Below are 16,517 nucleotides of genomic sequence, written 5' to 3'. Positions count from 1 at the left end.
AGACACTTAATGGAAATCCTCCACAATATCTGAACTATGCTTTTACTATCAAGGAGACAACAGATTTCCAAGGTTGTATAAGAATATGGCAAACATGGCCACCATCATCTTTCTGAAATAGCCCAGGATGCTGTACAACAACATACATGGGAATGTTTGGCTGCTGCTGTTAGGTCCTAGCACTGAAAAGCCATACAGAATAACTTAAGTCTGTTCCCATTGCCTCTCTTTTTAAAAACCACTACTCATGTTAGATGAGTAAACGTGAAGAGCACAAGCTGTTACTGTTCCACAGTTTGTTGCATCTGCTTTGATAAGCTGACCTTTCAATTGAAGTTTGCACAGCCAATGCAGTTATTAACACCTGTGGAGTTTACAGAGCTGCTTTCCTAGAATATTTGTTGCTTCCCATTTTTATACAAGCATTACTCTACTTTGGACAGCACAGTTGCTGCAAGTCCAGCTTTTGTTCCTGCTGGAAGGCAGTTTTTGTGTCAGGACCAGAGGTTAGCTTGGCTGGGAAAGGACAGCCCACAGCAGGTGGAGCTCTGCCAGGGGAAGATCAACATGCAAAGAACCTGAGCCAAATGATCATCCAGGCTTTAGAGTGGAGCGTTTAAATTTGGCTAATTGTTTAATGACTCAGGCTCACACTGTCTGCTTTACCACAAAACTGGGGGGCAGAAGGGTCAGGGTGTCTTGCACTGTATCAGCTAAGCTCAGGAATACTGAGCTCTGGCAAAGCAGTCCTTCTCAGCACAGCATCCCAACCTGTACCAAGCTGATAGAAGCAAAAGCATTCCCCATCCTGCTTTAAGCCATCCCAAGTTAGTCTAGTTGCAAGACAGCTGGATGTCTGAATACCTGCTTGGTCCAAACTTCACCCTGAGTACACAGGTACAGCTAACAGACACATGAGGCTGTGCACGTGTTACCCAGGAGCTGTGATGTTAAAGGAATAAATAATAGGAATGGATCCAACCAGGATGGTGATAGAAGGGGATGACAGACTTCCTTCCCACACCTCTTACTCACATGAGCATAACCACATAAATGCTTGCTCTGTAAGCAATGGCAAACAAGGACAGCTCTTAGAGCAGACTCCTCGTGCTCCCTGCAGCACTGCTCTGCACTCTAAGGCTGAACAACAGATCGTAGCAGCTGGCATTTATCTCCAAAAACAAGCACAGACAGCAAGCAGGAGAAAGACAAGAGAAAGACACAGCTAGATGCAGTTCTCTGTATCCACCTGCACACTGGTTTGTAGCAGCTTCAGTGTGTGCAGCATTTCCTGTTGCTATATCCTGAAAATGCTTAAACCTGAACTTTATAAGAACAAAACTCAATGTCATTATGATGTTTTGCATGGAGATGAAGCTTGATTAAAGTATGGCAGTGAAGATTTCTACCTATTTGACCCAGTTTTCCAGGTTTTTTTTTTTGTGTGTGTGTGTTTAATACAGTAAGCTGCTCTCAATTATGAGTTTGTCCTTCATCATAAACACCCCTGACAAAATGGTTGTTTTGACGTCATCCTCCAGTGGTTAGGATAGCCAAGTCTTAGTAGAATATATCACCTCCCCCTGAAGTGTGATGGCTGTGCTGCTGCTTTCTGATCTTCCCTCTTATCTGTGGCTTTCCCTTACAGGACACAGTTCTTTATCACGACCCAAGTCTCTGTTGGTGTCTTCTCCCTCCACAAAGCTGCTCACGCTGGAGGAGGCACAGGCACGGACACAAGGCCAGATCAACTCCCCCATGGTGACAGACAATAGATACATTGAAGTGGGAGAAGGACCTGCAGCTTTACAAGGGAAATTCCACACGGTCATTGACTTTCCATCAGAAAGGTAGAGAGGAGTTTCATTTCCAGCACATTGGTTTGAATGTGTTTGTTTTGTTTTGTTTTTTGTATTATTACTACTGCAAAAACTTACTGAAACTAACTTACACTAATCATGCATAAAGCATTGTAGGCAATTTCCACCCACTTTGGGCTCTGAGGATTCAATGAACTAACACACATTTGCCCAGTAGGCTCAGTTTAGCCACACAACAGTGCCATTCCTTCCTTTTTGAGCAGGCAGTCATGAGAAGTATGAAGCCATCAGATGTCTATCCTTGCCTGTGCTAGTTGTACATGGAAACACTGGGGTTTTCCAGATCTCAGGACCCCATGCCTGAAACAAACTCTGGTTGTCTAAGCAGACCCATTGGACAGAATTGCTGGCACTGGAAATCAAACAGGGCAGTGGGAGGAGGCTGATGATTTGTTATCACAGCAGAAGAGGTGCTTCTGAATGCCCTGTAAGGCTGCATGGTTCCTCAGAAAGCAGTTATAGAATAAAAGCTGTTCCTTGCATGCTGTACTGTAGAGCTGTGGAGCCTTTGCTCACCTGCACTGCATCTTGCTTTGCATAGATTGGAGGAATTCATGGCAGCTTCAGGGCTGAGCTGTAAGAATAGAAACATCTTTGAAAGAGACCGAGTTTCTGAGGTCTGTTTCAGCAGAGGCTGGGCAATGCTAGGAACAAGCCAATGGTCTCAAGAGCTCAGCACAGCTCTTCCCTCACCCTGCACCACAACTCACCCCATTCACTCTGTTTTCTCACTCCAGAAAAAGACCGCCCAGTAAGATGAAGAAATCGCCTGTTGGCAGCTGGCGTTCCTTCTTCAACCTGGGAAAGTCATCCTCTGTGTCCAAACGCAAACTGCAGCGCAACCCCAGCGAGCCCTCGGAGATGAAAGTCATAGCCCTGGCAGGTAAGGCTGCAAAGCCAGCTTTCAAAAAAACAGCAGTGTAGGATTCATGCTTTCAGTGTGCTTGGATCTCCTTCTAGCGTTCAAGCCCGTGCATAGCATCTTTAGTTAACCCATCTTTTCTGAATGTGTTCACTCAGGATCCGGACCCTTTAGAGCACAGCCCTTCTGCCTTTCCTCCGAGTAGCTTTGGAAGGGCAATAAATGAGCACCACCACAAAGCTCTCAATGTTTTCTTCCGACACTTGCTACTGAAGTAGGAATACACTTCTGGCACCGTTTTGCTTTTGTCAGAAGACACACATCTAAACTACGTAAAGGCACTTTTCCACAAACATTCCCATAGAAAGAAGGCATCCAGCATCTTTCTGTAGCTACGTAGACTCTGACTTCTCAGCCCTTTCCATATATAAGTTACTGTCTCTTTCCAAGTTTAAAAACAGCAACTGTGCATTTTTGCAGAAGAACATACCACAAATCCTGAAGTGTGGCCAGCAGGGAGTTGTGTCCCATCCTCACCCTGATGCCCTTTTAAATTATAACCTCTAATTTTCAGCAGAACAAACACATTCCATGGCTGTACGTGAAGACAGTCTCCCTTGAGCATTTTAGTTGTGCTTGTTTAGTGCTCATAAAACCAGCTGTGCAAATGCTGCTTGCTTCCCCCCTGTGAGAGTTACCCAGTTACCACGGGCACATCCAGAAGGACCTGCCTGGCACAGTGGGCATGCGGAGCAGCTGTCTTCCAACCCATCATCTGCAGCAGTCAGTTGGCATTTTGGTATCAAAAATTGATACTCTCTTGTAATCACTTCTCGTAATCACAGGTTGGAAGGGACCTCTGCCAGCCATCCAGGCCAACCTCCCCCACAAAAACATTGCATTCATCTTAGACTAAGTCACATTAACACCATGTTATGATTTTCTTCAAGGGCTTTGGAGTGCAAACCAAACAGCAAACAATGAAAACACAACTATTACTTTCAAGACAGTGGTACCGTTGCTAGAAGCCTTCCTGCCACCACTCCATAACCAAATGTCAACCACTTCCATAATTCAGCTTGTCACTGTCTGGTTTTATTTCCCCAGGGGGACGAGGAGACAGCGGGACTCTTCGCTCAGCTAAAAGCGAAGAATCACTTACCTCTCTGCACGCCGTTGATGGTAAGGCAAAATGTGGGTTTAAAAAAAAAGGTAACATCAGAGATTGCAGATAAGGAGCAGGGCAGATGCCTGCCATCCCTCAGTAAAAGCTGGACTTGTTAATGAAGCAGCTTATCCAGCCCTGTTGGGCAGTGGTATCAGAGCAGTGCTTTTCAGATCTTTGTTTTTCATCTGAGGGTTTTGTACACCTTTCATTCCTTGCCCTCTCCCCCTTTCTCTTCTAAATTGAAGAAGATAGCATTGGAAGGAAAATGTTTCCTGAGAGAGGCAGAACCGCAGCAAACTTCAACCCATTTCACTTATGCAAACAGCTCAGTTCCAGACTGAGACGGAGCTGGTAACTGCTTTGAAAAGAGTTTGAGCAAACTTAATTAACAGCTATTGATAACTACACTGTTTTTCTGTTTAGAGCTCGCCAGGTGAGCATCTTGCATGCTATTGAGAAGCACCAAGCCATTGCCTCCTCAGACAGTGAAAGTTTGACACTTAACCCCTATGTATCTATTCATTCCTAGGTGAATCTAACCGGTTTCGACCCAGAAGACCCAGATCCAGTAGTGATGCACTGTCTGCTTCCTTCAATGGAGAGCTCTTAGGAAGCATGAATCGCTGCAATTCTTATGACAACCTTCCACATGACAACAGTGATGGGGATAAGGAGCTCATCCACGTTCCTGCCCTCATTTCTCCTCGCTCTGCCGAAGATGTTGACCTGAGCCCACCAGATATTGGCGTTGCTAGCCTGGATTTTGACCCAATGTCTTTTCAGTGCAGCCCACCCCAAACGGAGTCTGATTGCCCAGACAGCAGCACCTCCATGCTGGAGTCCATCGGCATCAGTAAGGAGAAGCCGAGCCTCTTGAAGAAGGACTTAGAATCAGGCAGCCAGTCCCAGACACCGGGCAGCGCCACGAGCTCTGAGCCAGTCTCTCCATTCCAAGAGAAGATGAGTCCCTTCTTTACTCTGGACCTGAGCCCGACCGAAGAGAAGACCTTCAAACCCAGCGACACCTCGCCCCAGATGGGGAAAAAGCCCATCAAATCTCCACCGCTGACCACATCAGAACCTGTCTCCTTTGCACTGCCCAGCTGCACGTCAGAATCAATTGGGGGGATGCTCATCACAACCAGAAACTCTTCCACTTCCAACTGGAGCGAAGAGATTGGTATCGCTGAAATCACAAACAGGTTCCCAACCCAGATGTCTTTACCTCTGAAAGAAACTGAAAGAGCAGCAGAGGAGGAAGCCCATCAAGAGCTAAAGCATGCCCAGATAGTGGCTGCTGGCAAACCAGAGTTGCCAGACGAAGGGGAGAGACCAATGTCAAGCAGTCAGAATAAGACTGTACCCAGTGGACACGCACAGCCAGGTACAGTGCATTTTCCTCCATTCTTTCTTTAAGTTCCAAAGGGGACCTGCTCTCAAAAAAGTCCATCTCTGCGTGCCTTTTAGGAGAGGGGATTGCCCATCAGTTCTGATCACAAGTGTTCTTGCAGGGCTGTGCAAATCGGTACGGTCTTAACCTCTGTCTTCTTCCTACACCACACAGATCTCGGATACCTGTCCATAATACTTTCTATTCTGCTTTCTTTTCCCATCATGTTGTACACGAAAATCTATAGCATGTTCTTCTAAAACATTTCAGCTGATAGTTCATCTAAGACTTCTCTTTTTTTAAGTTAAAGATCTGCCAACACTTGAAGAAGGGATCCTTTTTGCCCAAAAACTTATGATCAAAATTGTGTAAGGGTGTCTCATTCTCTGCTACCTACTTCCTACCTCTCTAGAAATACAAGAGGAGCCTTTAGACAATCTCTTGTGTTTTTCCCTCTTTGCGATGAACTGCTGTGCTATTGAGCAGCATTTGTATGTAAGACAGAAGATACAGTGTTTCGCATCAGAAGGAATTACTACTGTGAAAATGTGGAAAGCATCTATTTTTCTTGGGGTAGTCATTAAGGTTAGGTCACTCTCCTTACTGGGTAACATAAAATCACTCTCTCTTTCGATTTTCCCCCTATTAGGAGCAGTTGCCCTCGACTCCCCCCAGGATCCTGTTCCTGTCAGTTCTGTGTCTCTTATCCCTCCTCCTCCTCCGAAAAACGCAGCGCGCATGCTAGCCCTAGCGTTAGCTGAGTCTGCACAGCAAGCATCTGCTCAGTCTCAGAAAAAGCCAGGAGATGCCCACTCTGAAAGCACCACTTATGGAGAAACTGAAGCTGCTACAGCTCTGGAAAAGCTCCATCTCTCTGCTGGAGCTCCAGACAAGCTTCACCTGTATACTGATCTGCCTGAGAACCAGCTTCACTTCCAGACTAGTGCACCAGTTGAGCAGGATTTTCAAGCTAGCAGCACAGCTCAGGAGCAGAACCACCCTCCAGGTGCACCTGGAAGTCAGGACCCCCAGCCTCTTCACACCAGCGTGCCTGGGGATGTGCCTGCTAGAAGAGATGCAGAGCAAGAGCAGCCCAGCTACCTTGCTGGTCAAATGGAGAACAAAGAGCAGTTCCCAGCCCCTGCTGAGGACTGGGAGCAGACACGGCAGCACGCTCCAGGGGCACTGCCCGACTGGGAGCCACCTACAACCGACTTACCTATGGATAAGCCCCACGTTCATGCATGCACGTCTGGGGACAAGCAGCTCACTTCCACCTGTTCAGCTGATGACAAACTTGAGACTCCTGTAACTGTTGGGGAGAAAAGCACCCCAGTCCCAGTGCCGTACCTGACAACCATCCAGACAGCAGCAGCTGAGCCTAACCGTGCACCAACATGTCAGCATGCAGCTGGTCCAGCCCTAATTCAGGCAGATGGCACTGGCACTGCTGCACAGCGCACACCCACAGGCAGCCAGCCCACCCCACCACAGAGGCAGGATCACCAGTCTGCAGTGGGACAAGTGCCAGCGGCCTCTGCAAAAGCATCCAGCAATTCCAGTCAGGTATGTGGATGTGCCCCTTGCTCGGCCTTGTGCCTGTTTGCCAGTGCAACACCTGTGCACAGCTCCTATGTAATTATAGGAGACTGAAGTCAGGGAGGGTTGCACTCAGTCAGTCTCGCTCCTGGAAGAGGCAGGAGGCTCCTTGCAAGTTACTGGGAATTGTGAGTGTATGGCAGAGGCACAGCCTGACACGAATGCAGCACAAAATTGCCTAGGTGAACATAAAATAATGTCCCAAATATAGTTGCTCTCAGAAGTTTTGAGGGGATGGAGGGGAAGGGGGAAGTATTTGCTGGGGTTACTGATTCAGCAGATGGCATTTCTGAAGTGCTCAAAACCAAATAACTGACAGATATTCCCAGTGAGGGAATTGCCTCTAACTTCTGATCTCTTCCCAACAGGTTTGGGGTGCAGCTGCACCTGAAAAACCACCCGAGCCTACTCCTGGTTTTGCCACAGAAAGCACTTCCAGCAGCCACCGCTCCTCCTCTGTGCCCAGCAGCCACCAGAGCCGTTTGGAAAAGCCACGGGAGGGTACGAGGGCTCCCCTGCTGCACCTGCGCTCCGAGTCAGTCCCTACTCACTCCTCCTATGGCTTCACTCCACCTGTCCCACCCGTGAGAACCCTGGAGAGCAAAATAGCTGCCGCCATGCACTCCAACAACACTGACGCGATCAACAACTCCAACTACCACGCCTTCCTGGCTTCCTCCATGCTGGCCTCCTCCGTAGAGGAAGTCCTGCTGCCTCCTCCAGCACCGCCACCACCACCGCTGCCGCCACCACCCCTCGCTCCACCGCCGCCCCCCAAGCACGCCTCCCTGCAGTCCATGTATGTGCCGCACCCCAAACCCGAGAGCATCCTGGAGCCCTCTGGGCCAGACGTCTACCTGCACCACAAGCCGACCTCCATCCACCAGTACCGACCTGAGAGCGTCCCTCCTCACGTGAGCTATCACAGCAAGCCGGATCAGCACCCAGCCTACCCTCCTCGATCGGAGACGCCCACTTCTGTGAGTGCTCGCTACAACACCTACACAAACCAAGGGAGGAGCAGCTCTGTTGTCTACTCCAAACCTCGCAGTCGGATGGAGTTCACATCCTCCGTGAGCCCCACAGGTCTGCGGAACGCCACCTATGCTGAGGACCCTCCACCCTACCCCACCATCCGCAGGGTTCAGTCGCTGCACGTTCCCACTCCGGCCGCCTCTGCCATCCGCTCCGTCCCCATTTCGCGCACTGAGGTGCCTCCAGACGATGAGCCACTGTTCTGCCCGCGGCCCCTCTACCAGTACAAGCCATATCAGCCTCACTCCGACTACCACGTCACTCAGCTGCAGCCTTACTTTGAGAACGGGAGGGTGCATTACCGCTACAGCCCTTATTCCAGCTCCTCTGGATCTTCCTATTACACCTCTGCCGATGGGAACTTCTATGACCTGGACCCCTACAGCACCATGCGGGTCAGGCCTTTCCACCCGCTGCACAGCCGCGACTTCGCGTCCTACGAGGCACGGCTTCACAGCAAGGGCTTGCACCGCTACCCCGGCCTGTCTGCTTACCCACGGGGCGGCCTCATCGGCCACCTGGCAGGCAAGGAGCACAGCTTCATCAGCAGGGACGTGCCTCCTGCCCCGGACATCAAGCACATGTACATGTCGTGGGACCTGGAGGACATGGAGAAGTACCGCATGCAGTCTATTCGCCGCGAGAGCCGCACACGGCAGAAAGTGAAAGGGCCGCTGATGTCGCAGTATGACAACGTGACCCCGCTGCTGCCAGAGGACCCGGGAGGGCCGGATATCATTCACTTGCGCAGCAAGTCAGACCCTGGGAAGAGTGGGCTACTCACTGTGGCGGAAGGGAAGGAGGGGAAGTACCCGGCCAAGGCAGCTACACCCGACGGGGAGGAACGTTACTACATGCAGCACCCTGAGCCAGAGCTGGACAGAGCCCACTACCACGGCGCCTATGGGAACGGGCAGCCGGAGAAGCCGTCCCTTCCCCAGAAGCAGAGCAGCATCCGCAGCAGGAAGCTGCACGAGCCGACCTGCGGCGCCAGCGACCACCGGCCACACCTGCAGCAGGAACCGAGCCACAGGCAGCCTTCTGAACCCAAAAACGGACCTCCTTATCCTGATTACAGGCCCAAAGTCGCTGAGCCCGCTGAGCCAATGGGCTACCAGCACTTGGGCAGGAAGTACATCCTGGCAAACCAGGACACCATGAGACTAAACCACAAGGAAGTGAGGCTGGCGGAGGACAGACCAGATTTGGAAAGGTCCCGAGCCAGGCCCAGCACGTCCATTGAGAAACACCCCAGAGATGGCTACAAGGAAGAGGAGCACGCAGCCTCCCCCATGGCACCGCCGCCTTCACCTGAACGGAGCCACAGCCTCAGGGTGCAGCACCGCGAGTCCGTGGAGAAGGACTCTGCCCTCTTCTACCCGTACCAAACCCTTGGGAAACGCCAAAGCACTATGACTGTGATGTCCCAGTATGATAACGTGGAAGATTACCATACCATGCCTCAGCACCAAAGAGGGGGCTATGCTGGAGAAGGGGGGTGTGTGCCCCCCGCTTTTACCCATGTGCACAGTAGAATTTACGCCACGGCCCTCGGCCAGGGGGCCTTCCTTCCCACAGAGCTGTGTTTGCAAAGGCCTGAAACAGAGGTCCATGTTGAGTGAGCACACGGAGGTAAAAGAAATAATGGAAATAATTGAAATAATAGAGTTTTAAACAGCCTCTGCTGGACAGTGGACTGTTTTATTTTTTCAGCGATGGAAAAAAAAATAAATAAAATAAATTCCTGCCCCAATGAGCAAAGCAAACCCACCTTCAGCCCCATCCCTCCCAGCCCACCACTCACTGTTTTTATGTAGTAGAGATATAGCTTTTTCATGTCATTTGAGACAACTGGAACGACAGGGCAGGCTGTTGGCGCACAGATATTGCCAGAGAGGACAGGCAGAGCTGAAAGAGATGCTGCTGGGGTAGGGGAAAGGAAGTTTTTTCTTTCCTGGATTTAACATTGGCCGTTATTACCACTTCCTCACCCTGCCTCCATTATCCCATGCATGACAGACTGTGCATGCTGCTGTTTTTGTGAGCCCCATGTGTTGCCTTTCCCACTGTTAGCTCCCAAGAAAGATTCTCCATGACGTGCAGGAACTGCTTCCCCTCCCTCTGAGGTTATGCAGGAAGAGCAGGTGGAAAGCTGCTGGAGCAGGGGGAGACCTCCTGAACACTTTCATCTTGATCAATGCCAAGGTCAAGCCTCTCCTTGAAAGATTATCGCTTAGGCATAGCGGGTCTACTTCAACTGCTTTGCAGTGGATGTGAGCCTATTTTGACCTCAGCCTAGTGAATAGGCTCTGAAGCAAATCCAAAATACAGCACACTTTCTAAATTGCTTGCTTAACAAGTTGCTTCTGCCTACGTGAAATCAAATTACTTTAAAGGTTCTCTAGCATAAGCAGAGATCTGCTGTAGAAGCTGAGTAGATCACAGGTCTACATTTCTCATACCAAAAGCCAACACAAGAAAACAACAGACACTTGGGAGCAGCACATCCATTTCATGCCAACCCTTTATGCTGCTGGGCTAGCTATGGTGCAGACAATTTAATCCATGTTGTGGCTAGCCAGTATCCCCTATCTACAGAAAGAGTAAGATCTCCATAGTGTTATGCCCAGCTTGTAAATTGGAGCACAGTTACTAGCTGGGAATGAGTGTGCAAGTGCTGAGTTACCTGCACAGCCAGCTCTTTGCCCCGGGCCAGATCCTGCAGCTCTTAGATCAGGGAAGTGCTCCTATTGACCTTAAGCTGAAGGCTGCAGGACACAGCTTTCTGTAAGCTTTCAGCTCTGTGTTGGCAAAGGGATCCCTGTGAAGTCATGGCACATGCAGAGCAGTTATGTGCTGTGAAATAACATTCCCTTCTGTATCACAAGTGTAGATGATACCAGTATTCAGTTAGAAGTAGGGACAGAAGGCCAGTGCACTCTGTAATACACCAATATCTCTGTCCTAAGTATTTAAAAGCTTTCTGTACTGTAAGAAAAATCATGCACCCACCCTGTGCAGCCTCCCAGACTTCCCAGCACCAACTACAACCCCACCTTACAAAGCACATCCGTTTCGTTAGACAGGACTTGCAAGCAATACTTGAGATTTAGAATTTTTAAATGCTCACTGATAAATACCAATTCCTGTTCTGTGTGGCTGAAGAACTTCTCTACCCATTTCGAATCTCTGATGTTGTATTAAAAAGCTGGAGGTCCTGCAGTTGGGACACAGCTGTGAAAGTTAAAGGGAGCTGACATCAGTTGTGTTGGTTTTGTTTTGTTGTTCTTTTTTTTTTTTTTAAACAGAAGTTTCATGGATATTTTGAATCATTAAGAAGATCTGCTTCTTGCAGCTGATCTGTCTTCAGATGTTTGCTTCTTGTAGCCTTGTCTGGGGCTGTTTCAGTGACAGTACCTTATGGTCCTATTTTATTGTGCAAAGCTGATGTTTTAAGCGTTCTGTCTAGAAGAGTTGTTACATGTTCCAGAAGTAAATCTGGAAGTCAGAAAAAGAAAAAAAGCACTGTGAGCCAGGTTACCAGTAATTACCAGGTAGAAGGGTTTGTTTCTTCATGGGGAAACGCTATTTGTAATGTTTGCTTTTAAGGACTAACAAAAAGATGCACAGAAAGGAGGTGTTAGGTGAGCCATCCCCAGCCCTCAGTGCAAGAGCTGGGGTGTCTGGGTTGAGCACCCTGGGTTCTGTTAGGATGAGAAGCAGTCCTGTAGTGCTGAGCACAGGCTCCCATGGCTGCTGAGTCTCCATCTGAACGAGGGACTGTGCTTTGGTTTGGGCTATTTGGGATTCAGGTAATGAGAGCTGGAGGTCAAACCTCTCTCTCTGTGAAAGCCTTAACTCCCCCCCTCCTGCCCCCAGCACCTAACTTCCATTTTGGCCTTATCTAATCAGGACTATCCTGCTACGAGGGGGCTGAAATCAGCTCCCACCAATTCTAAATGCCTCTGGATTTTCCTGTGCAAAGCCACTATCTCCCTGTAGATACCAAGTGCCATCCCTGGACAACCATTCCCCACAGTGCTCCTACCCCCCAAGCCTGCCATCTCCAGTTCCCTGTGCTGTACCAGGTGCTGAGCATCCCCTTGGGAACAAAAGCTTTCAGCACCTTCCAAACGAGCTCCTAGAAGCGCACATCCATACACCAAGATGGGTGCTGCAAACTTCCCTTAAGAGAAGAATATCTCTATTGAAAGAAAGGCACGCAGCAGAAAACTTCCCCCAGCATCACCCCAGCCTTGCACAGCCACGTGAGCACGTACTCAGGGCTGTGTGCTCCCAAAGAACAGCCTACCACCAGTGCAGGGCCACAGCTAAATAACACGAGGTTCAGCCCCAGGCACAAATACAGATGAGCACTTCTCTTTTAGCTTTGGTAAACACTGCTAGGATTCAGCAGTCATCCCCACACCCACCCCACGCAAAGCCATATAGCCAACTATGCAGTTCTGCTCTTGCACTGTGGTTAAGCTGATGGTCCTTAGTTTTTCCATGCCCATTAATTGATTCGCAGTAAGTCAGTCAAGATATCTTTCCAAAATCATATCAGCTATGAAAGACAGGGCATTGTGCATCAGAGCAAGGAGAGGAGGTTACACCAGATGTCCCAGGAAGGTAAGTTGGTAATGCAGTTCTCAGCATCCTAGCAGATAAATGGGAGAGAGAGCAAGGGGATGGCAAGGCAAACAAAGAATAATCCATTACAAGGCCAGCTCTGCTCAGATAAAGTAATTTACTGCCTAACCTCAACTCCCAGCCAAGATGACAAGCAGCGTGATCTAAAATAATTCCCCTATACTTACCACAAGTAAGTATACCACAGTATCTACATCTTCAATCTCCACCTCCTAAGTTCTTAGCTGAGTTCTCCCTCATGCAATGCAAGAGTCAGGGCGCAACTCCAGCTCTGAATTTCCACCTCAACCTTGGAGCAGTGAGTGACCCACAGGAGACCTGTGAGTAATGAGGAGCTGACCCCTAGAAAGTCATTTCTGATTTTCAGAAGAGGCTTATCAGGTGAAATCTATATGCAGAAGTGACAGAACGCCCACAACTTTGTGCCTATGTCTTTCCAGAGATGCTCATTTTGCGCTCATCATTTCAAAGGGGTTGGTAGGGATTGTATAAATGGCTACACCAAACCAAAACCAACCCCAAAACACGCTGTTCCTCTTTAACCCCAGAAGGGACAGAACCTCACATGCACTCTCCATTCAGCAGTGGCCAGGGCATTGCCTGAAGCGATGCGTAGGTAGGAAATCTGGATGAGAAATTGTTTCAGTTTCTTTTGTTACAGCGGCTTAGGCATGCAACACTTTTCCCCAAACCTTGTGCTACAGAAACCCGGTATTGAAGGCATGGTCTGGTGTAAGCAACCATCCAGCAGAATACCTTTGTGTGCAGTCTTGCCTCATCCAGTCTGTGGGGGTGGCGGGGGGTGGGGGGAGGACAGGGTTGTTTTGCTGTTCATTTTCCTGCTGTAGAAGACTTGGTTTTTCTTTCCCTGAGCCGCATGAGAGAAACGTCCCAGAAAGTCTTGGGTTACCTTTGGAGTTCCCTTCACTCTAATTTATATAGTGTCTTTTTTTTTTTTTTTTCTATTTTTTTTTTTTGTGAACTGGTGTAAAATGTATATGCTGACAAGCTCATGTATTTTTATGTAAATATTTTTTGTGGTTTCCCCACTGCCCTCCTCTGTAAATATTTAGAATTCTCATATTCTTCTCACCTTGTATGATGCAGATGTGGTTTTGTTTCTGTTTTTTATTTGTACTGTAATGCAACAATCCAGACTGAGGTGTCTTGTGGTATTAAGCAAAAGCAACAGTCCCACTGAGCTCACACTCAGATGTACAACTTGACAGCATTAATCAAGCCAGGTTAAAAACTATTCCTGTGTATGTGTGTGTTTGTGTCTCTGCCTCGTTAATTAACAGTAAAACAAAACAAAACAAAGCAAACCCTGGAAAGCCATTTCATGGCCACAGCAGGGATCTCTAAAGCCACAGGACGAGGTGACTTTGTGCTCATGTGCCAATACCCCAAACTGCTGCTGATCTGCCCAGTCAGACTGCAGCAAACAACAAACCAGCCTGGGCATTTTCAGGTTGCCGTCCTTCTCACCCAGCACGACAGGGCAGCAGAAATAGCTCAGCACAGAAGGCGTTGGGGCAGGGAGGTGGGGATGGACAGATGGCAGCAGCTCTGTGGCCTTTGCGCCCGGTCAGGGGGGATTCTGGCACTGCAGGCATATTGATTCTTGTTAATTAATAGCAAAAGTTGTTGGGAGGACTTTCAGCAGGTCCCCTCTGTGCACCTGTAATGACTGGGGTTTATCACAATGGGACAATGGTGAGGCTACTGCTGTGCTAACTTCTGCTTGGGATAGAGGGACCCTGGGAAGGTCAACAGGCAGCCCCCCCCACCCCAAAGCTGCGTGCTGAGGTCAGCAGCAGTGCTTCTAACACGGGCTCCTAACACAGGCAGAACACGGTGAACAAACACAAATCACTTTGCTCAAGTCCACAAGAACTCATGTCATTTGTGGCAACACTATACATTAATTGCTAAAAAGATCGGGTCCACGGTCAAACCTGTCCCCTAAGACTCAGCCTCAACACGGAGGGCTGTAGGGTTGCTCTGGTGGTTTGGCCTCAAGCCACAAAAGCAAAGCAAGCAAGGGCACAGCTTGGAGCAGCCCCCAGCATCACCGCCAGCAGGGCGCTGGGGGCTGTCCGACGCCCATCGGAGTGCTGCGTGTGTGCGGCAATGCCTGCATCAGCTTCCAGCAGCAGCTCCCTATTTCCCTCCCCACGTGCTTCCCACCAGGCGGCACTGTTCAACCACTTCTGCCTCTAAAAGTCAACTTTTGAGACCGTTTACGAGAATTAAGCTTCGTTGTAGCCATTTCTGTTCAGGTCCCCAACTCCTGACACGCAGGGAAAGATTTGGGGTTTCGTTTTCCCAAGGAAGAACATTCGGTGCTGCAGCAGCACAGGTGCTGTGGGTCCCTGCACTCCTGCCAGGCAGACACACAAACTGCAGAGCTCAGCAGTTTGCTGCTGTTGCTCAGAAAACCATCAGCTGTTCCGGGGCTCCGTCCCCAGAGGAACGCTGCCATCTATTTGCTTAGCATCAGACGCACCGGTACAAGAATTCAACGACAAACAAGTCATCCAGAAGCAGCAGCTGAGACTGGAGAAGCATCACTGCTCAGTCCCTCCCTTGGTGCCTTTGTTCCATCCCCCGAGATGCCCCGCTATATTCTAGAGGGCTCTGAAGAGCCCTGGCCACAAGCACCAAGTCGAGCAGCCATCAGAGCAATGCCAACACAATGGCAGAATGCAAGGAGCCACCTGAGGCTCTCCCTTCCCAGCTTATCTCCTCACCTCCAGAGGCTGAGCACCTGCTGCAGGATGCAGCCGTGCCCCCAGGCCTTGCTGCTGCTTTGGGGGCTCCAGGGAGTGACAACAAGTCCACAAAAGGTGGGCACACAAAAGCCAAAGCCTCCTCTCCTCCAAATCAGCGCTCAGTCTCAAAGACAGGCAATCTCATCAGTAGCTATATTCTAGGGGAACGCCTTCCTGCTGCACTTCAAGTTGTAAATTCAAACACAAGATTTATAAAACAAAGTGCCAGACAGGGCCAGGTTCTCAGACAGGCAACAGAGCCACATCCACAGCCCAAGGCTTGCTCCCAAGGGTGGGAGACATGCCTCCTGTGCTCCTTGCCCTTCCATCACCACCCGCTCATCACCTTTCACAGGTTTCACTTATCTCAAAATCTTTTGGTTTTCTTTCTGAGGGGCATCATAGCAGTCACCTTACATAAAGGATTTGTTTGTTTGTTTTGCACCTTTGGTTTCTTTTCTCTCCCTTCAGTTTCATTTCTCCCCATTCATCCAGCCTCAAAGGATGGGAACAGGAGCACAGTCTGTCTCAGCTTCTACAGCAGAAGCTGGGATGCTGGGAGTGGGTGGGTGCACAATGAAGCCTGTGCCCCCCAAACACAAATGGGACAGCATGTTGGGCATCCAAGATTCACCAAACAAAAGGGGAGGTTTGCTGATAACACTGCACAATGCAACAACCTTCCAGCTCATGCTTGCTGAAGTGCACATAGGGTACAGAAGGTGCCTCAGTTACCACAGAGCAGTCACTGGTTTCTGTAACACAGCGAGAGGAGGGCAGCTCTGAACACTCTCCTATTTTCCCCCCATACAAAAGGCTCTTGGAAAAAGAAAACAGCGTTAAAGGACAACTTTTTAAAATGGAACAGTATTCTCCTCAGTCAGCAACGCAACAAAAGCACTTTAACAAAACCCCAAACCACAGACATCTCCTTTCTGCCCCAGGATTGTCTATCTCATGCTGCAGGATGAGCACAGCAATCAGCATCGCTGTGCAGAGCACTGCCCTGAACAGCCCCAGCCCAGGTGTGCTCTTGGATGACAGCAAGACGCTTTGTGCTCCATCTGCAGCACTCACAAACCACACCCTGAGCCCCTGCGTGCCGAATCTCACATCCTTGGCCAACGGAATTTGTGGGTTTGAATTATAGATGCAA

The 16,517-nt window shown here is 49.3% G+C and overlaps 1 protein-coding gene across 1 annotated transcript in view; it reads left to right on the top strand.

Annotated features, from left to right (window-relative positions):
* ARHGAP32 (Rho GTPase activating protein 32) overlaps positions 1-13,842 on the top strand; it is a 147,266-nt gene extending 133,424 nt beyond the window's left edge. Inside the window, exons 18-23 of the mRNA XM_042882458.1 lie at positions 1,649-1,850; positions 2,618-2,763; positions 3,850-3,924; positions 4,440-5,294; positions 5,950-6,866; positions 7,268-13,842. Of these exons, the coding sequence (XP_042738392.1) occupies positions 1,649-1,850; positions 2,618-2,763; positions 3,850-3,924; positions 4,440-5,294; positions 5,950-6,866; positions 7,268-9,556 (4,484 nt within the window). The 3' untranslated portion in view covers positions 9,557-13,842. The remainder of the gene's footprint in view (positions 1-1,648; positions 1,851-2,617; positions 2,764-3,849; positions 3,925-4,439; positions 5,295-5,949; positions 6,867-7,267) is intronic.
* Positions 13,843-16,517: the final 2,675 nt, after the last annotated feature.

The sequence above is a fragment of the Lagopus leucura genome, unplaced genomic scaffold, assembly GCF_019238085.1.
Source record: "Lagopus leucura isolate 7727_CA_CO unplaced genomic scaffold, USGS_WTPT01 Super-Scaffold_100034, whole genome shotgun sequence".
In the NCBI taxonomy this organism is placed as follows: Eukaryota; Metazoa; Chordata; class Aves; order Galliformes; family Phasianidae; genus Lagopus; species Lagopus leucura.
The sequence above is the reverse complement of the archived record's forward strand: the minus strand, read 5'-3'. Positions and strand labels throughout refer to the sequence as shown.